Raw genomic sequence first — 22,280 nt, 5'->3', positions numbered from 1 at the left:
AAGAGGAAGACCCCCAACGAGATGGATCAGCCAGGTGGCATCATTGATGGACTCAAGTGTGGCAGCGGTGGTGAGGTTGGCCCAGGATCGAGCATAGTTTCGTTCTGCTATGCATGGGGTCGCTATGAGTCGGTTCCGACTCGATGGCACCTGACAACAACAATTAGTGGATAAGGACTATTAAACCATTTTATGAAATACAGAAAATTGAAAGTTTGTTGCAGATAAAACATAGCAGAAGAAGTGAGAATAAGTTGATGAAGCATTTGAAACAAGAAAGAAGCTTTCTATAGTAGAACCTCAAATAGGTGTTGGGTGTAGAGATGAGAGATACAGAAGATGAGGGTGCAGCTGGTGGCTGAAACAGGGAGGTTAATTAAAACTATATCCATGAAAGAATTGTGCCAGCTGGCTCCTAACATTCTACCCCACCCCTATGCACAATGTTTAGGTAGCTCAGCATTTACCCTTAGAGAGCTAGTAAGCTAGTGAAGAATTATTAGATCAGAATCCAAGAAAAGACAGAAGTCAAATGAAAGAAGCCCAGAATGGTGGACTGTGTTTGCTTCAAATTTTACAAATTCTGGAACAGAAAGCCAAGAGGTTGAGAGAGCCTTTCAGGACTGGGAAACAGAGGTTGGAGTCCAGAGCCCTCTAGGAGTTGGGAGGGCCTAGTGAACTTCCTTTGCATTGAATTAGAACCATAAAGGACTATGTCTTAGAAAAGTGAACCAGAAAAAGACAAGCCTTTGTAGACTGTCGCTGTGCTTTAAATCATCTTATCTGCTGAACTTCTACTCAGGTAGACCCAAATTGGTAGGGCTCCCAGGTAGATACCTGGCAAAAATACATGAAAATTCTCCCTAGAGGAAGATAAAAACCAAATCCATTGATATTGTGTCCATTCCAACTCATAGCCACCCTGTAGGACATAGTAAAACTGCCCATCTTTTTCCCATGGAGTGTATGGTGGGCTTGAACTGCCCCTCTGACCTCTCAGTTAGCAGATGAGCCTTATAACCTTGGTGTCACCTGGGCTCCTAACCTCATAATAGATTCCAGTTTCTTCCTAGATTACAAGCAGTTCTGCAAGTGTGACATCTAGCATACAATAAAAAATAACTAGACGTACAAGGAAATAGGATTAAATGGCAAAATGCAGCAGAAACAACAGACAAAAGAAACAGATCTAATAAGCAGGGGCAAGCTTCCAGCCATGGGTTATCTAATAAAAGCACAGATAGCAAAAGATCAAATAAATAGGAGCTCATAAAAAAATTAAAAATTTGTTCATCAAAAGACTACCAAACAGTGAAAAGACAAGTTGCTAATTGGGAGAATATCTTTGGAAGCTATTTATCTGACAAGCATCTAATAATATAAAAATATATAAAGCAAAACTACAAAAACTTAAAAATAAAAAAGATAAATAACACAGTCTTAAAATGGACAAAGGACCTTAATAGACAAGATAAATAACCCAGCCGTAAAATGGACAAAGGACCTGAATAGACAGTTCATCAACGAGGACATTCAGTTGGTGATCATTAGCCATCAGAGAGATGACACTACTGGTTAATGCCCTGGACTGCAAGGTCAGCTTAAACTACAAGATCGGTGGTTCAAACTCAACAGCTGCTATGAGTTGGGACCAACTCAATGGCACTTAACAACAACAATCTGTTGCTGGTAGTAATGTAAAATGGTAGAGCACTGCGGAAAATGGTGTGTCAGTTCCTCAAAAAACTAACAGTAGGACTTTCATATGACACAGCAATTCCATTCTTAGTATATATCCAAAAGACTTGAAAGAAGAGACTCAAAAAAGAGACTTGTACACCAGTGTTAATTGCACTGCTTTTCACAATAACCAAAAGGTGAAAACAACCTAAATGCCCATTAGCAGATAAATGGGTAAACAGAATGTGCCTACATCCAATAAAATATTAGTCAATAGGAGAAATCAAGTCTTGATACATGCATGCTACAGTATGGATGGAGCTGGAAGGCATGGTGAGCAAAATAAGTCAATCACAAAAAGACAAATATTGCATGACTATGCCAGAGTGCTCCTTGGAGGCCAGGATGGCCAAACTTCGTGTCCCATACTTAGGACATATTGTCAGGAGGGAGCAGTCGCTGGAGAAGGATATCATGTGTGGTAAGGTGGAGGGTCAGAGAAAAAGAGGAAGACCCCCAACGAGATGCATTAGCCAAGTGGCAGCAACGATGGACTCAGTTGTGGCAACAATAGTGAGGTTGGCCCAGGATCGGACAGTTTCATTGTGCTGTGCATAAGGTCGCTATGAGTCGGTACCGACTCAGTGGCACCTAACAACAACAACACGCTTACATAAAAAGGCAAATATATAGAGACCAAGGTTTATTAGTGGTAAACAGGGTGAGAAGGTGAAGGAAGAGGGAGAGAGAGGCATTAGTGCTGGAAAACTCTCATGGATAAAGGTTATGGTTGCACAACTGATTATTGTAATTGCTGTCAATATGTTGTATACCTGTAAAATATTGAGTTGACAAGAATTGTGTGATTTATTTACAATAACAAAAAGAGTTTAGCTGCGGAGACTGCTAACATACAGCCAAACACTTCATGGGATTTGGCTCCTTTGTTTGGAGGTTTAGGTCATGGTTTCATGGGACATCCCAATTAATTCACCTAATAACTGATTTAGGGTTTCTGTTCTACTTCCTAGTTCTAGTGCCTGGGGTCTTAAGGCACGACAAGTGGTCTCTATTCATCCAAAATAATAAGAGGAAAAAGGAGAGTACGAAATAGGAGGAGGGTATGGAATGTGTGGGTAATTGCCTCCATTAGCCACTGCCTCCTTTGCCATGAGACTAGAAGAACCAAATGGTGTTGGAGTCCTGGTGTGGCACTGTGGGTTAATGTGCTGGACTGCAGGGTCATTTTGAACTGCAGGGTTGGCCATTCAAACTCACCAGCCACTCCTCGGCAACCCTATACAGGGTCACTAATGAGTCGGAACTGACTCACGACAGCACTGAACCAACAACAACCATTACTGACAATCTTGATAGAAGATTACGTAGAAGAATCCTGATCAAAAGAGGGAAAATACAAAATTTCAAAATTCTATGGACTCTGGACTTTCTGGTGTGGCACTGTAGGATAAGCACTGGACTTCTAACCACAAGGTTGGCGGTTCAAGGCCACCAGCTGCTCCTTGGAATCTCTATACAGGGTTGCTATAAGACAGAACCTACTCGATGGCACTTCACAACAGACTCTCAAATCATGGAGGGTATGTGAACCCCTGAAATTATTGCCCTGAGTTTGCCTTAAACAGAAAATAGCCCCTGACACTTTCATAAAACCAAACAATACTTTAGCTTAACTAGTAAAAAATTTCTGCCTTAATCTTATTCTCTTTTTTAAATTATTTTATGGGATCATATTGAAAGTAGCAAGTTGAAAGATCCTATAAGAACTTTAGAGGGCAGTGAGTTTGTACTAGTGGAGGATGAACGGTTTAGAAAAGGAGGGTGACAATGGTTGTACAACTCAAAGAATGTAATCAGTGTTGCTGAATTGTATATGAAGAAACTATTGAATTGGTGTATGTTATGCTGTGTATATTCTCAATAGCAAAATAAAATTTAAAAACAAACAACAGAAAAAAAAAAAAAGAGAGAGAAACATCCATAGGGAATATTGGCATTATTAGATCCAAACTTAAAATCAAGTGTGACATTATGTTCAAAGTTACAAAAGGCCAGAGGAAAAAATTTTGTGTAAAACAATGAAATTGTTACCGAAGGAGAAAATCATGATTTTGTAGTATCAAATGGTCAGAAAGACGCTATCCAGTGCTGTACATTGGGTTGGCTCTCTTTGATTTATGAAGGAGTACCCCAATGCCAGTGTAATTCCATTAAGACATGACTTCAGAAGAAGAAAATTAGAAATATCAGTGTTCCCCACTGGAGTTCCCCAAGTGTAAACAAGTGAATAGAGTCTCTGATAGAGACATCACTATTGTTAAATGTAATAGTTCTCTAAATAAGGATCTGGAAACTTCTGTGATTCTTCCAGATGGGAAAAAATGTTTATCATGAAATTCAATGATAAGGATATAAAAGATAAATCCAAAACAAAACATAGCAGTTCACAAAAGACAGGAAAAGAACCACCTAGTCAGTTTTCATCTAAGTGTGATAAAAAAAAAAAAAAAACTAGATCCCCCCTACAAAGTCACAAAAGAAAAGAAAATTTAAATTCCATGAGGTAACTTTCCACTCCAGTAGTAAAATGATGAAATGTTGTGAACAAGATTCTGAAGAAAGCCTACACGAGAAACATATGGCACAAAACTCATGTCAACTAAAAGCAAAGACAGTTATTATGACAAATAGAGAAATGTGCAAGAAAAATGTACCAGAGAAGGTAAAATTGAAATTCAAAGCAGGAGGCTCCAGATACAAACTTTCAAAACACAGGAATCCAGACCAAGGAAATACATTTGATACTGAGAGAAAGAAGAAACATGATAAACAAGAACAGAATAAAAATGTGGGAAATTAATTCAAATTATGTAATTCTTTGTCAAACTCAAATGTAAGAACCAGTGGCAATAGAAGTAAAATCTACAAACCTGGAAATCAGTATCCATAGAAGTTAAATGAAATCTTTAAATTAAGTCCTCAGACTCGAAGGATAGTTCATGTAAAATTAATAGAGTTTTAACACTGAAGGAATATTTACAAAGGCAGAAATGTAAAGAAGCAGTAAGCAATAAAGCATCAAAGAAAAGCTATATGATAGAGAAAATGAAAAATGTGCCATGAGATTCTGAATACATCAGACCTACTAAACATTCTGTGCAAATTGAGGGTTGTGGGAAATTAAATGGAAGCGACAATAGCATTGTACAGACTTCTAAAGAATCATTAAATATTTCAACAAGTCATGGTAAAACCCTCAAGATCCACCATTCTGAGGAGTCTAAAGAACATTAAAGAAAAAGGTGGTTGAAAGCAGCCTGATAAAATATGGATGAATAAAACCAAAACAGTTAAAACATTTAGCCAGCATAAATCATGAAGATGAAGTCATTCTAATGACTCCCCAAGCAAGGGATCAAAAGAAACAATATCTGAACAGGGTTACGTTGAATGCACTGATGAAGAGAGCATTCCTCTTTCAAAATTGGACAATTCACCCAGGAAGCCTAATAATGATACAGAGAGGAGACAAGAAAATGAATTTTAAAGCCTTTTATGTATAAGAGATGCCACAGAAAACCCAACAATGCTGGAGTTCAAGTTATACCCAGATGTACTATTTGAGAATACTAATGTTGGTCAAGAATGTAAGAAACTGAAGCCTCTTGAGAAAGAGCAAGCACCTGTACAAGTTTCAGGAATGAGAAGTACCAAAGAAGCTTGGCTAAAATGTGTTAATACAGAGAGAAGGATGTGGAAAGCCAATAAAAAAATAGGTAACAAGGATTTACTGAAATTGAAACACCCAGAGAAGCATCAGTGAAGATGGAATTGAAACACTGCAAAACACAGTAAAAGATTCAAAAGCAATGTTTGCAACCTTCAGAAAAATGTATGTATAAGACAAACATAGAAGCCTTGGTAATACACCTTAAAATAATTATGCAGTGTGATTCTGTAATTGCCACGATGAGTGTTTCTCTATCAGTATGGGTACCATTAGATGCTTCAATAAATACAGTGGCTATTTGTCAAGAAGAACATACGGTATTTAAACATCTACATTGTTGAACCAAGTTTACCATTGTTCTAAAGGAAATTCTTACACAAGTTTTACTTTGAAAGGCCAAACATCCATTCCTGGGAAGGACAGTTCTCGTTGACTTGTTTATTTTAACTGATGCTGTGAATATCTTACTTCAGCTACATTAGCAAAACTTATTTTTTAAAACTACCCAGTGAATATCAAAGTATGTTCTCAAGTATTTTGTCCCTAATTATAAACGTTTTTTCAGAAGTACCCTTTTCCACTTGTTAAATGGAACACAAACTTTGGATAATGTTTGAACATTATTATTTAAACATTTATTTTTTTAAAAACAAAAAAATGAAAATGTGTAAGAGAAAAAAAAAAAAAAAAAACCCAAGAGGAAAATGTGGAACTTAAAAATGCAGTCATTGAATTTTGAATTTAGTGGATGGGATTGTTGTTAAGTGCCCGCTTGTCTGTCATTCAGACTCATATGGACTCTGTATAGGATTTCTGAGGTTGGGTTTAATCTACCAACCTTGTGATTCAAAGTCCAGTTCTGATCCTACAGTGTCACACCAGGATTAACAGAAAGGGTTTTCAATATATGGTGGTCTATACTTCATGGGAGTCCTGGTGTGATGCTGTGGGTTAATGCACCAGCCTGCAAAGCCTTTTGAACTGCAAGGTCGATAGTTCAAGCTCACCAGCTGCTCCTCAGAAACCCTGTACAAGGTGGCTATGGGTTGAAACTGACTCAATGGCACTAAACAACAACAACAACATATTTCATTAGGAGCCGTGGTGTGACATTGTGGGTTAACGCGACAAACTGCAAAGCCGTTTGAACTGTAAGGTTGGCGGTTCAAGCTCACCAGCTGCTCCTTGGAAACCCTATACAGGGTCACTATGGGTGAGAACTGACTCGATGACACTTAACAACAACAACACTTCATGAGGATTCTAGTGTGGTGCTGTAGGATAATGCGTAGGACCACAACGTCACTTTGAACCACAAGGTTGGTGATTCAGCGTCACCAGCAGCTCCTCAGAAACCCTACACAGGGTCACTATGAGTTGAAACTAACTCCATGGCAGTCATAGCATTAAAAAATAATAATGATAATAAAACTAAAGAAAGAAATGAGTGATGGGTCAGAAAAACATATCCAGAATGAAATGAGAGATAAAAGGGTAGGAAATACAAAAGAAAGGTCTGTTCATTTTCTATTGCTCATGACCAATGACTACAAGCTTAGCATTTTAAAACAACACTCAAGAGATTTATAGGTTGGAAATCTGGGTGAACTTGGGAAATCTATGCAGGATCACAAAATGCTTTGGCTGGGCTGGGCTCTTAAAATGAAGCTCTGGTGAAAAATATGCTCCCAACCTCATGCAGATTGTTAGCAGAATCTAGCTCAGAAGCCATAGATCTCAGGTCTCCATTTCCTTGGTGATTGTTAAACAAGGGCCACTGTGCTCCTAGAGGCCAATTGCATTCCTTCTTTGTGGCCTTCTCTATCTTCAAGGCAGCAAAGATGCATCCAGTCCTTCTCACAATTCAAATCTCTCTGACTTCTGCCCACTAGCCAGGGCACACTTTTTGCGTTTAAAAATGGACTCATGTAATTCATTAGATTAGGACCACCTGGGTAATCTGTCCTTTGTTAAATTAATGAGTGTGGTTAGCCAGTTGCAGGATACAGAGTCAATATACCAATTTTAAAAAAAAAGAATTTTTCTGTGTGTTGTTGTTGGTTGTTAACTGCCATTGAGTTGGTTTTGACTCATAGAAACCCCGTATAGGGTTTCCAAGGAGCAACTGGTGAATTTGAACCACCAACCTTGCGGTTCAAACCGACCTTGTGATCCAGTGCTTTTCCTACAGAGGCTCACCAGGACTCCTTTTACATGCTGTTGCTGTTGTTAAGTGCCGTTCCTTGAGTTGGTTCTGACTCATAGTGGCACTGTATAGAGTTTCTGAGGAGCAGCTGGTGGGTTTGAACTGCTGACCTTGTGGGTTGCACTCCAGTGCTGACCCTACAGCACCACACTAGGAATTCTTTTATATGTAAGCAACATATAAAAAATGAAAAAAATAAAAGGATGTCATTTAAAATAGATTAAAAATGATTACATATTAAGGGGGGGGAAGTCTAACACATTATAAAAGATTTCTCTGCTGAAACCTTAAAAATACTTGACAAAATTTTAAACTTGAATAATGAGGGAATATGTCATCTTCAGAGGAGTACAGTGGCTCCATGAAATAAGCATCAGACAAGATCTTAAGATTCTTATAATACTGTGATGGTTAAGATGATGCAGTGCTAATACAAGGAGAGACAAATAAACCAGTGGAATAAATAAAGAACCTAGAAATGAAACCACACACATGGGCTCCTGGTTTATCACAATGGTAGCATTATATAGAACAGTGGAGAAAGGATATTCATATAAAAAGTGATTTTTTACTCTGACCTTATACATAAAAGTCTGTTTCAGTTGGTTCTAAATGTGAAAGACGAAATAGTAGCATTATTTGGTAGCGTAGTGGTTACGAGTCAGGCTGGTAACCTCAAGGTCAACAGTTCAAAACTACCAGCCATTCCATGGGAGAAAGATGAGGCATTCTGCTCCCGTAAAGATTTATAGTCTCAAAAACCTTATATAGGGCAGCTATGAGTCGGAACCAACTCCACAGTACATAGCCAACCAACATAGAAGATCTCTGTCTTCATGATCTTGAACGTAGGAAAAGACTTCTTTAAGCAAGACTTGAAAGTACTGATCATAAAGGAAAAGATTGATACATTTGTATTAAAATTACAAACTTATAAAAATCAAGAAAACAAGACAAGCAGAAGCATGGTTGTGAGGCGTTATTTGCAAAATAGGATTGACAAAGGACTCTTATTCAGAATACATAAAGTTCCAATCAGTAAGATAAAGACAAACAACCAAATAGAAAATAGTTGTCACAGAAGAGGATATTCAAATGACCAATCAATAATCATAGGTAAAGGTACTCAGCATCATCATTCACCAGAGAAATGCTAATTAAAACCACAGAGAAATAACTGTGCTTGCATCAGAATGGTTACAAATGTGGATCATTCCAAGTGGTATTGAAGATATGGAGCACCTCACATTTGCTGTCAAATGTGATCCTCTCTCTCACACACTGCTGATGGGACTGCAAGCCATTTTGGAAAGCAATTGGCATTATTTACCATTATAGAATCTAAACAGTTCTACTATCATATCAAGTCATCAGATATTAGATGCATATGGCACTTAGAGACATGTATAAGAATGTTTATGGTATTGTTTTTGTAATCACTTAAACACTCAAAACAACCCAGTATCTATCCACAGTAAAATATGCTTATACTGTAGTCTTGTGACAGAATACTGTATACTTGTTGCTAAGTGCCATCAAGTAAGTTCTGACACATAGCGACCCTGTATAGGGTTTCCAAGGCATAGCTGGTGGGTTTGAACTGCTAACCTTGTGGTTCACAATCCAGTGCTGATCGTACACAGAATAAATTTTAGCTATATACATCAACTTGGTGCTTTTCTCCAGAATGGTGAGATAAGCCAAAAAGGAAACTTCAAAAACCAGACAAAAATAAGTTATGGAGGTTTAAGGATCTATGCTTAGCTAGGAAACACAAAAAAGTAGTTATACTAAAAGCCTGAAGTTATTATCTATGTGGGAGCAAGAGGAATAGCACCTAGTTGTGGCAGGGGTGGGGGTGGGGTGGCAGTGAAAGGGACTTTGGAGATACTGATAGAACACAGCACTTTGTTCTGGAACATCATTTGAGCTGAAGAATAAAAAAAAGCTAAGGAAAGAATGTCAGACATAATCCTCATCAACAACACTAACTTTGGAAATCAATGGAGCAGTACCTTTAGTATTCTGAGAGAAAATTTACTTTGAATTTAGAAGATAAGTTATCAGTCAAGGGTGAGGGCAGAGTAAGATAATTTATCTTCCAGGCAGTTTAAGGAAATTTGTTTAGAATATGCAATAAAGAGAAAAAATGTATAGAACAAGAAACAATGGCAGTCAGCTACTAGAAAGCTCATGCTGACAGCTTCCTTCAAAGTCACAGCTCCAAGACAAATGTCTTCAAGAAGAATGAAACAGATTCCAAACAATAGATAACATGAGTAAGAAGTTTGACTATACTAGTGATAGGCAACAACAGAAGGTATATTTATCTTAATAAAAAAAAATTACTAGGAACTTTCAAGGAAAACAAAAAAAATCATGGTCTAAATATAAAACAAAAGGGATATGATTCTTGAACAATGGGCTGAATGAATAAGGAAGATTGTAGAAGAATCGATGCATTTGAATTATGGTGTTGGCAAAGAATATTGAAAGTATCATGGATTGCCAGGAGAACAAACAAATCTGTTGGGGTTTTCCAAAGTACTCCTTAGAAGCAAGGATGGTGAGAATTTGTCTCTCATACTTTGAACGTGTTTATAGGAGGCACTAGGCTTTGGAGAAGGACATCATGCTTGAAAAAGTAGAAGGTCAACAAAAAAGAGGAAGACCACCAACAAGATGGATTTACACCGTGGCAACAACAATGGGTTCAAACATAATGGCAATTATGAGGATGGTGCAGTGTTTCATTCTGTTGTACATAGCGTTGCTTTGAGTCGGAACCGACTCAATGACACCTAACAACAACAACAAAAGAGAATTCATTTAGTCTTGATTCTGGACGCAGTTTTATTCTCTTCAGTAGCACCAAGGGTCATGTGATCTTTAGAAAAAATACATATGATTGTAGCTCTGCAATTAATATTTACATGTACACACACAAATCTACATCTATGTGCATATTGATTTTCAAATTTTAGACACATCCTAAAGAAGAAACACAGAAGGCTTAATTACAGATAGGAATAGTATATGTGTTTCCTCAAACTTGATCACATAAGTTTGTTGGAAAACGTATAGGGCTAGAAAGATGAAGGAGAAAGGATATAGGCTATAACATTCTCATTTTAACATCCTGTGAGTCAGGAGGCTCCTCTGAAAGCTGATGAAACAAGACGTTTAAGCATGTTATTTGAGGCAGTTCAAACATGCTATATTTTTGTTGTTAAGTGCTGTTGAATTGGTTCTGACTCATAGTGACCCTGTATTGGGGTTTCCGATGTTGACGGGGTGAGTTTGAGCTGCTGACCTTGTGGTTCACACTCCAATGCTTATCCTATAATGCCACACCAGGAGTCCCAAACATATAAAGTTACAAAGATAAGCAAGGGAAAAATTAACAACAGAACAAAAATCTATGATAATTGCAGTTTGAAATAAGTGACTGAACCTTCAGTTTTTATAATGAGGAGTAAATAGAAATTTTTTCTAGTTAAGTGAAGAAATGGTGATGAGAGCTAAAGAAAAAACCCTCAAGAACTGAAACTACTAAGAATTGAAGTTGATTGGTCTTAGAGATGGAACTAGGAGTGGGGAAGAATTTTTACTCGGATACTCACAATTAGTGCATTTGAGTCATTTTGGACAAAAGATTTTTAAGACCAAAAAAAAGTGTGAAATTTGTCTTTTTTCGAATTCTTGAGACTCAGAAGTATACATAGGTACAAATAATACATATGTATTGTTGTTGTGTGCCTTCCAGTTGGTTCCAACGCATAGCAACCCTGTATAGGATTTCTGATGAGTGACTGGTGAATTTGAACTACCAACCTTGCAGTTCAAACTGACATTGAGGCTTATCCTCTGGCGCCACACCAGGACTCCACATATGTAGACATTTGCATTAATTGATGATTTGTTTCACAGAACTATATCTTAACCATTTTATACAAGTATTTGCATGTGGACATATGAATGTGCATATCATGTCCATGTACACATAACATGAACTAAGTTGAAGGAAAAAAATAATTTTAAAGTTAGCTTTGTTGTTGTTAAGTACCTTCGAATTAGGGTTTTCTAGGCTTTTAAAAAAGGAGCTGTGGTAGCGTAGTGGTTACGAGTCGGGCTGTGAACCGCAAGTTCAACAGTTAGAAACTACCAGCTGCTCCATGGGAGAAAAATGAGGCTTTCTGTTTCCATAAAGATTTACAGCCTCGGAAACCCTGTACAGGGTCTCTATGAGTTGGAACCGACTCCATGGCACATAACAACAACAACAGGCTTTTAAAATCTTTGCAGGAGCAGAAAGCCTCCTAAAAATTCTTAACTAAAACTCTAGCAGACAGCCTTCAACTTAAAAACAGGTTGAATTCAGTGATTATTTTGGCAAGAAAATATCAAAATTGTTGTTTTATGCAAACGGGGTAAACTAAGTAAAATAAATCAATGAAAGCAATATTTTAAATGGTACTTAATGTCTCAGGTGGCCTTTAGCAATTTTTGACTCCTAATGAGTCATTGCAGCCAAAGGCTAATAACATCAACAATACTATTTAAGTATTGGTTTGAAGCCCAAAAATGTGCAATTAAGCTACTCAGTTTTGTTTTGTTTTTGTCTCTGGTAGCGTAGTGGTTACGATTCGGGCTGCGAACTTTAAGGTCAGTGGTTCGAAACTACCAGCCACTCCGCGGGAGAAAGATGAGGCTTTCTACTCCCGTAAGGATTTACACCCTCGGAAACCCTGTACAGGGTCGCTATGGGTCGACTCCGACTCGAAGGCACTTAACAACAACAACAACAATTTTCTGGAGGATAAAATGAACCTTATATTTCAATTGGGAACTCGAGATGATGGAAGCATAGCCTGTAATAGTATAATTGTGACGCTGTGGGTTAATGCACTGGACTGCAAAGTTGGTTTGAACCACAAGGTTGGCAGTTCAAGCTCACCAGTCACTCCTTGGAAACCCTATACAGGGGCACTATGAGTCAGAATTGATTCAACGGCATTTAACAATAACAACAACATAATAATATAAAGGAGCCTTGATAGCCTAGTGGATTACGAGCAGTTTGAATCAAACAGCCCATCTTTGGGGGAAAGATGAAGCTTTCTGCTCCCATAAGAATTTACAGCCTCAAAAATCCTATACAAGGGCCTCTTTGAGTCGGAACCGACTCCACACACACAACCACTACCACCATAGTAGTATAAGAAGCTGTTTTTAGTAGAATTTTCTATATAGCAATTGCTAGCATTAGGGATTTTATATCTTAAGGATTTAACTTGAGTTGATATTTTTGGCCACTTTTACCATTCTTTAATCTGGGAAAGGCACAATCACTCAAAACTTAAATTTATTATATTCTCATGCGCTCAACCATTCCTTCCACTGCAGTACTCTAAAATAGACTCACATTCATCCTACGATAACCAACCAGTGACTTTTTTTTTTTTCAAATTTATTAAGATAATTAAGGTCAAACTTAAGATTTCATTTCTTGATGAGTATTGTATGCTTTGTATTCAATTTCCTGGTATTGAGCATAATCTCTATTTAATGTAATAAAAATTCAGCATGCGAAAGAATGCTGACTCCTATCCTATCTGCAAAGGAAATACCTGTGCCTCTGTGAAGTTAGTCCTTCCTGGAAACTGCAAACAGGCAGATTCACACAAGTTGTGCTTCTGTTTTGAAGATCATATCAGGATATATGCGTATAGGCCAGCTCATTATTGAATAGTTAAAATGTGGTGGTGTGGTCACAACTTCTCCTCATTGCAGGCATTTCCAAGTATATTCAGAAAGAGTTTTCTTTTTTTGTTACTCGTAAAAAGACAAGATGCTGAATGTATATTCTAATGCATTGTGTATTATATTTCCTAATTATAGTGCTGCTTTTGATACAGTTCTTGGGATAAATGTTGCAGTCAAGAAACTAAGCCGTCCTTTTCAGAATCAAACCCATGCAAAGAGAGCTTATCGGGAACTTGTCCTCTTAAAATGTGTCAATCATAAAAATGTAAGTTGTTTATGTCTATTTTACTGTGTGTATTTTAATATTGTCACTGATATGATAATTTTCTTGATCTCTTGAAGCTACATTGAATTTAGACCTAAGATAAACTAGTGACCAAAATGTGTATTTGAAATAGGTATATTTTACTAGCAAAATTCTTAGTTAACAATGGGAAAAATTGAAATTATAAAGAGGCATCATGCTCTATAGCAATTTAGGTCACTCCATTAAGATAGGAAAGTAAATGAACCTTGTAACTATTTGATTTCCATTAGTTTTTGTTTCTGTAAAATGGAAACAATATTGCGAAGCAACTAAATACTTTTTTTGAAAAGTATCCTTCTATAAATAGCTTTTTACCTTGCAATATATTCATGTCAGTTTTAAATAAATGCTGTTAGATGATGTTACACCCAGGATAGCCATAGTTGGCATCGGCATAGAAATCAGCACTGTGACTTTTAAGAAGAAATAGTATATCTTTTCAAAATGAGGTGGTACACAGCACATTGTGTGTACTAGTGATGTCTAAGCATTATTTTAACCTCTTTACCATATAAGGAGCTCTGGTAGCTTAGTGGTTACGAATCAGGCTGCGAGCCCTAAGGTCAGCAGTTCGAAACTACCAGCTGTTCCATGGGTTTTTTGCTCCTGTAAAGATTTACAGCCTTGGAAACCCTGTACAGGGTCACTGTGAGTCAGTTCCGACTCTACGGCACATAACCACCAACTACCACCACCGTATATAACATGCGTCCTGGTGTGGTGCTGTGTGGTAAGGCGCGAGACTGCAAAGTTGTTTGAACTGCAAGGTTCAAGCACACCAGCTGCTCCTTGGAAACCCTATACAGGGTTGCTATGGGTTGGAATTGACTTGAGGGCACTTAACAACAACAACAACAACAACAACAATATAAAAACATTAAAAGTTAAATCCTATAGAAACCTAGGAGATCACTTTCATATGGCCTTTAAAAAAAAATTAATACTTAAGATTGCACTAAATTACATAACGGTCTCTTTGTTTTAGCATTTATACTGGACATTAAATATGAAACTAAGTTAATTCTTTTGAGACTAGTTTTTTTTAAAATGTCTCCAGTATATTTTTTATTCTATGTATATTTTAAAATATGTCTTCAAGTTGCAAATAATCCTTAACTATTTTTTAAAGATTCAAATACTATACACAAAAAAACCCAAAAATTCTTGTGACTTACCACCCACAAACAGTATCAACATTTTGGTGAGTGTTCTTAAGCATATAGGAGGGGGCTTCAAAAAGTTTGTGGAAAAATTCCAATATCTTTGAATTTTATGTTGCCATGAACTTTTGAAGTCCCTCGTATGTGTGCATATACATAAAAAGGGCCTGTTCATTACGCTATTCTGCACACATGTTGAATGTCCCTAAATCTCATATAAGATAATGTACATAGAAATACATAATCTTTTTAGTGGCTACATAGTACAGATGTACTATAGTTTATTGACTTAACCACCTATTGTTGTATAGTTAGATTGTTTTGCTCTTTTCAGTAGTGTTGCAGTGAACATCATTGTATATACATCTTTGCACAACTGTCCAGTATTCCAAAATTCTTGGCTGTCAATTGTATGTTCAGAGAGTATGCACCCTTCTGATTTTAATATATGCTGACAAATTGGCTGTAAGACTGTCAATTTTATAAATTCGTTAAGAGTATATGAACCTTTCTTTTATTCTCAATCCGATAGATGACATGATATTTTTGTTAGTTTCAGTTTGTTTCCCAATGTTTATTATCCATTTATTGGTATTCTGTAGGAAATTTGATTTTCATGGCCTCTGTCCATTTTTCTCTTGTACTAGTGGCCTCTTTTTTAATGCATTTATAGAAGGTCATTGGATGGCACTGTAGGATAAGCACTGGGCTGCTAATCCAAAGGTCAGTGGTTCAGACTCACTAGTCACTCCTGGAAACAGGGTCACTATGAGTTGGAACCAACTTGACGGCACTTTAACAACAACAGAAGTTTGTTGTATATGAAGTCTCTCTCTCTCTCTCTCTCTCTCTCTCTATATATATATATATATAATTTGACTTTATTTATGTGCTTTTCACCTCACTGAAGTTGCTGCTTGTTCGTTCTTGATTTTGTTTTAATGTAATTAAATCTCTTAGGTTTTCTGTCAAGCTTAGAAAACCCTTTTCTATACCAAGATTATATAAATGTCTAGCCATATTCTAATGTTTTTATGGTTTAATACTCAGAGTAATAGCTTTGGCCCATTTTGAATTTATCTTGGTATTAAGGTTGTAGTCTGGATCAAGTTTTATTTTTTCCTTGGCTAGTCAGTCACCCCAATTTGTCTTCCCTTCCATCATTTGAAATGATAGAGGATATGCATATTTGTAGCTCAAGGATGGGACTGGATTTCTACAGCCTCGTGGAGGGAATGCCAGCAAGAGACCCACAGTAGGGTCAAGTGTTTACCCCTCTAACTGACAGTGCTCGAATAAGTAAACAATGTTAGCAGGTCTTTTCAGCTTTATCACACCAAGAATATGAAGTTAGCCTTCAGATTTGAAAATTCTTAGAAATTTGTACATAGTATTCATTCACACTTTCAGAGTTATCATATTTAGTGAGTTGTTTTACACATATTTTCTACTTTATGTTCATAGATAGAAAGTTATTATGTATTAAAATTCTGTAATGGTAATACTTTAAGTTGTTAAGGACCCTTAAAAGTGATTTGATTAAAAGTATACTTTCTTTCCAAGATGAGAAACCCAATTCATTATCTTTCTTAAAATGCCACATAATAGAATGTTTTGTTAAAAGCAATAATGACCATGAGTACTGAAATCTGTAATCCTACCCCTCCCCCCAGTTTTAGTACATTTTAATGTTAAACTTTATAGAAGAGTCAACTGCCATACTGAGGTATAATTAATTTTCTCTTTTCAGATAATTAGTTTGTTAAATGTGTTTACACAACAAAAAACTCTAGAAGAATTTCAAGATGTGTAAGTATCACTTTTTATTCAATAGCGTACTATGCATCAGAAACTGAACATTTAAAAAGGAAAATAGCTGCTTTTTTAACTTAGGAAATAATGGTGGCAATACATTTTTAATGATGTAATTACTTTTATCTCTGGGAGAGAAGTAATTAAGAAAATGGAGAGTTTTATTTATCTATTTGTGATTGATAAGACTAGTGGATCATAATCTTTATAACAGATAAAAGATGACAATAATTCTTCAGAGCTGATGTTGACCATTAATGCTTCACTAGTGCCACTCTGCTGAATCATAATATGTTTTTGCTGCAACATGTTTTTCTCTATCCTCCTGATAACCAAAATTAAAGGATTCAGGTGTTTCAATTACATTTCGAAGAGATTAAGTCATTAAAAATTGTATGTTTCTAAAATCATAGTGTTATCTTACTAACTAATGAAATGAAATATTAATTTTGTTTATTATTGATTTGGGCCATATTGTTCAACTTGATTGAACCATATTGACAGCAGTGTAATCATTCACTTTAATGAAACATTTACTGATTTCCAGCCATGTGCTAAGCACTCTTTTACTTTTGATACACTTAATGGTCAAAACAGGCCCAAATCCCCATTATTAATTAAGTAATGTAGTTGATAATTCCTTGCCATTTTACCAAAGAAAAACAGACAGTAAACACAAGGAAATTATCTGGTTGGTTAGAATGTGATAACTGCTATGGAAAAATGTTAGAGCTAGGTAAGGGGGATCAGAAGTGCTAACAGGCTGGAGGTCAAGTTGCAATTTTAAATAGGGTGGTTGGGAGAAACCTCACTGAGTTAGTAACATTTGAAGAAAGGCTTGAAGTCTGAGAAGGGGTCAGTCATAGAGATACGTGGAATAAGATTGAATCAAGACAGAAGGAACATTGCAAAAGCACTAAAGTAAGCGCATGCCAGGTATGTTCTCAAAACATCTCAATAGGCTATATTATTGGGACAGGGGGATGGTAAGAGAGGAGGATCTCTGAAAAGTATTAGGGCCAGACTACTTAGAACTTTGGCCATTGTAAGGATTTTGGCTTCTATTTAAAGGGAAGTCTTACGAAGATTTTAAGCAGAGGAGTGTTCTGACCTTAACTTATATTTTAAAAGACTAACTCTGATTTCTGAGTTGAGAAATCAAAGAATACCAGATAGAAGGTGAGCAACTGTTGTGGCTTGGCTCAAACAAGGGGGCTAATATAGTAAGAGTGAAGAAAAGACATTGGATGCTGTCACTGTTTTGAAAGTTGTTGTTGTTAAGTGCTGTCAAGTTGGTTTGACTCATAGCAGCCCTGTATCAGGTTTCCGAGGAGTAGCTGGTGAATTTGAACCGCTGACCTTGTGGTTCAAATCGACATTGTGGTAGAGTGCTTATCCTATGGCACCACAGAGTCACAGAATTTCCAGATAGTTAGGGCGTGTGATGTAAGAGAAAGAGAGAAGTTGAGAATAGCAACATAGTTTTTGACCTAAGCAATGGAAGGATGAATTTGCTATCAGTTGAGATGAGGGAAGGCTACAGGAAGAGCAGGCTTGGTGTAAGTGATGTAGAATCAGGAGTTCAATTTTGAATTTGGGTTTAGTGATCCAAGTGGAAATGTGAAGTTGGCTGTTGTATATATGATCTGGGTTTGGGGTGGGAGATACACATTTTAAAGTTGACAGTCTACAGATAATGATAATTAAAGCTGCAAGACTAGAGGAGATAACCAAAGAGGTGAATGTAATGAGAAGAGAAGAAAACCAAAGACTGAGTACCGGCACCCTAGCGGTGAGGAGAAAGGAAGAAAGACCAGAAGGATGGTATCCAGGAGGATAGTGTGCCAAGGAAAAATAGTATGGCTAAGAGGAAGATGCGGTCACTTTTTTGGAGAGTTTTGTTATAAAGGGAACAAAAAATGGGGGAGGGGAGGTGGCAGTCAGGAGCTAGTAGAAAAAGGGGATCAAAAGGATTTTTTTGGGGGGAAAAGCTGGTAATAATGATCTAATAGCAAAACAATTATGATGTAGGAGAATTTAAATGTATAAAATTCTGCTTACCATGCTGTGAAAATGTGTAAGTTTAAGACATTATATAAGTTAGTTATTTTATATTCTCTGGAAAATGTTTATAATGTTCCATCATTAAACATTTACTTCTTTTCAAGATGTCATACAAATGTTTAAGGGAAAGCAAGTTATTTTTTTATTTTAGCCAATGCAGTGATAAGAAAGTAAATTACTGTTTCATAATAACCATAGAGGAATTATGGATGAATTTTTATATGTACATGACTGATCATTTTTCCCCTCAGGTATTTGGTTATGGAATTAATGGATGCTAACTTATGTCAGGTTATTCATATGGAGTTGGACCATGAAAGAATGTCCTACCTTCTTTATCAGATGCTTTGTGGTATTAAACATCTGCATTCAGCTGGTATAATTCATAGAGTAAGTAATGACATCATATTAATCTTATTTTTAAAATTGAACTCATTTTGTTGTAATCCTCCAGAGATAAGAGTGTTGAATAGTTTAAAAATTTTTGTTAGTGTTGAAGGTCAAAATAGACTGTGGGATTGAGTTGTGTTTCCAATACTGCTACAGTTAGATAACATTTGTGGAGCATTTGGTTTACTCAGACTGTGTGGTAGCCACTGAAATGCAGGCATGAGGGAGGAATGACATGGCTCTGGTATTCATGTTGCTGCTCAACAAATAATGCAGAAGACTTCATTAAAAAAAAAAAAAAACAAAAACCAACTTCATTTTGATATAATTTAAAACTCAGAGAATAGTTGCAAGAATAGGACAAAGAACTACCAAGTACCATTCACTCAAATTCTCCTATTATTTATTTATTTTTCCATATTTGAAACCCTGTTTTTAGTGAGTGGGGAATTTGAGAGGAAGGAGTTAGAGGTAAAAGAGAAAATGAGATAATTGCATGAGAAATCTTACTCAAATTAAGTCCCCAATACATTTTTTTTTCTTTTGAAACTTTGTGCTGTGAATTGAATGAAAAAGTTTACAGATCAGATCATTAGTTTCACATCCAAGAAAACAAACACCTGGTTTCAGCTCAATGATTGCAGTCCCCTCTACATAACAAGTTATTCCACCTCTTCCCTGTGGTTGCTATTTCAATTCCACCCTCCTTCCTAACACCTCTAAAACTTATCCCCAGCTAAATGTTGCCCTTTTGATCTTGAATGTTTGATCAGTTTATGGTGAACATACCTTACTGGTATAATCTCCTTGTATACCTGTCCATCGCTTGGTTGAAATTCGGTCATCAGGGTGAGTTCTGTTCCAGATCTGAAGGCTGAGGGTCATAGTCTCGGGTTTCTTCAGTTTCTTTCTGTACAGCAAGCCCTATCTTTTTTATAATTTTGAGTTTTGTTCTACGTTGTCTCACACTCTACCCTGGACTTTCTAATGTATTCCCTTTCAGAGCAGTTGATAGTGGCAAGGCACCATCTAGTTCTTCTGTCTCAGAGTCTTCGAGACTAACGTTCACGTGTTTATTAGTCCACTGGACTAATTGATTCCAAGCAATCTTCATTTGTCATCACATCTTTTTTACGAACATGGTGAGACCAATAATTGCACCTTAGATTGCATATCATGAGCTTTTATGATTCCAGTCACTACTCATCAAAGTGGTGGTAGTGGTGATTATGTGCCGTGGAGTCGGTTCCGAATCATAGTGACACTGTATAGGGTTTCCGAGGCTGTAAATCTTTACAGCAACAGAAAGCCTAATCTTTCTCCTGCGGAACCACTGGTAGTTTGGTAGAACATATTGGTTGAGGCTGCAGCATCTTGGTGTGGTGCTGTAGGATAAGCACTGGACTGCTAACCACAAGGTCAGCAGTTCAAACTCACTGGTTTCTCCTCAGAAACCCAATACAGGGTTGTTATGAGATGAAACTAACTCTGCAACAACAATTTGTTCACATCTCTGCCCCCTGGTGGGAGAATCTTACTCTGCAGCTAGTTGGGAATGGCCTCTTAACGTGGAGGCCAATGCCTGTTCTGTTGGAAGTACCATTTAAAAACTAGGGAGCCAACTTGTAATTCTCTAAGCTGGTCTGTAGAGTAACTATGAATTGGTTTGAACAGCTAAATCAGTAGTTCAAACCCACCATTTGCTCCTCGAAACCCCTTCATAGGGTCTCTGTGAGTCAGAACTGACTTGATGGCACTTAACAACAACATGAGTTGGTTATTGTTTAACTTGTACAACTGTGTAAGCATTGACACTTTTAAATTGTGGTGAAATGTAGATAACAAAAAGTTTGTCATTTCAACTATTTTTAAGTGTCTAATTCAGTGACAGTAATTACATCTACTATGTTGTTCAACCATCTCAATGTTTTTCATGTCCCTGAAGCAGTAACTCCCACTTTTCCCTCCCAACTGCTCCTGGTAATATCTCAAACTTTTGTCTCTATGCATTTGCCTCCTCTGGATTTCATAAAAGTAGGATTCTTGATATGTTTGACCACTGGTGTCTGACTTATTTCTCTCAGCATTGATGGTTTAAAGGAATTCTGGTGTGGCGCTGTAGGTTAATGTGCCAGATTACAAAGCCATTTGAATTCCTACATCGGCGGTTCAAGCTCACCAGCTGTTCCTTGGAAACCCTATACTGGGTTACTATGGGTCGGAATCTACTCGATGGCACTTAACAACAACAACAATTGTTTAAAAGTTTATCCATCTCATCAGGACTTCATTTCCCTTTATGACTGAGCAATATTCTATTATTAAACACTAAAGACCGAAGACCAGAAGAGTTGTGGGATGACATCAAGAACATCATACCTGAAGAGAGCAAAAAATCATTAAGAAGACAAGAAAGAAGGAAAGTGTCAAAATGGATGTCAGAGGAGATTCTGAAAATTGCTCTCCAGCATAGAGGTGCTAAAGCAAATGGAAGAAATGAGGAGGTCCAAGAGCTGAACAGAAAATTTCAAAATCAGCCCCAGAAGATAAAGCCAAATATTATAATAATATGTGCAAAGATTTGGAATCAGAAAACCGAAAAGGAAGAATACGGTCAGAAATTCTGAAGCTGGGAGAACTGAAGAAAAAATTCAAGTCTCAACTTTCGTTATTGAAAGATTCTCTGGGCAAATTATTGAATGATGCAGAAAGCATCAAGAAAAGATGGAAGAAATACAAAAAGTCACTCTACCAAAAGGAAATGGTTAATATTCAGCCATTTCAAGAGGCACCATATGATCAAGAGCCAATGATACTCAGGGAGGAAGTCCAAGGTGCATTGAAGGCATTGTCAAAGAACAAGGCACCGGAATTGATGGAATCAAAATTGAAATCTTTCAAGAAAGTGAGGCAGCACAGGAGGCACTCACTCATTTGGAAGACAACTATCTGGCCAACTGATTGGAAGAGATCCATGTTTGTGCCCATTCCAAAGAGAGGTGACCCAATGTAATGAGGAAATCATTGGACAATCTCTTTGATATTTCAAGTGAGTAAAGTTTTGCTAAAGGTAATACAGAAATGGCTACAATCATATATTGACAGAGAACTTCCAGTGGTTCAAGCTAGATTCAGAAGAGGCCG

General features: G+C 37.0%; 1 protein-coding gene across 2 annotated transcripts in view; it reads left to right on the top strand.

Annotated features, from left to right (window-relative positions):
• The window catches only part of MAPK9 (mitogen-activated protein kinase 9), a 94,052-nt gene that overhangs the window by 38,624 nt on the left and 33,148 nt on the right, over window positions 1-22,280 (top strand). For both annotated transcript variants that reach the window (XM_006877252.1, XM_006877253.1), the window contains exons 3-5: window positions 13,539-13,668; window positions 16,621-16,679; window positions 18,998-19,136. In XM_006877252.1, the coding sequence (XP_006877314.1) occupies window positions 13,539-13,668; window positions 16,621-16,679; window positions 18,998-19,136 (328 nt within the window). The remainder of the gene's footprint in view (window positions 1-13,538; window positions 13,669-16,620; window positions 16,680-18,997; window positions 19,137-22,280) is intronic.

This window comes from Chrysochloris asiatica, unplaced genomic scaffold (assembly GCF_000296735.1).
Source record: "Chrysochloris asiatica unplaced genomic scaffold, ChrAsi1.0 scaffold00450, whole genome shotgun sequence".
Classification (NCBI taxonomy): Eukaryota; Metazoa; Chordata; class Mammalia; order Afrosoricida; family Chrysochloridae; genus Chrysochloris; species Chrysochloris asiatica.
The sequence above is the reverse complement of the archived record's forward strand: the minus strand, read 5'-3'. Positions and strand labels throughout refer to the sequence as shown.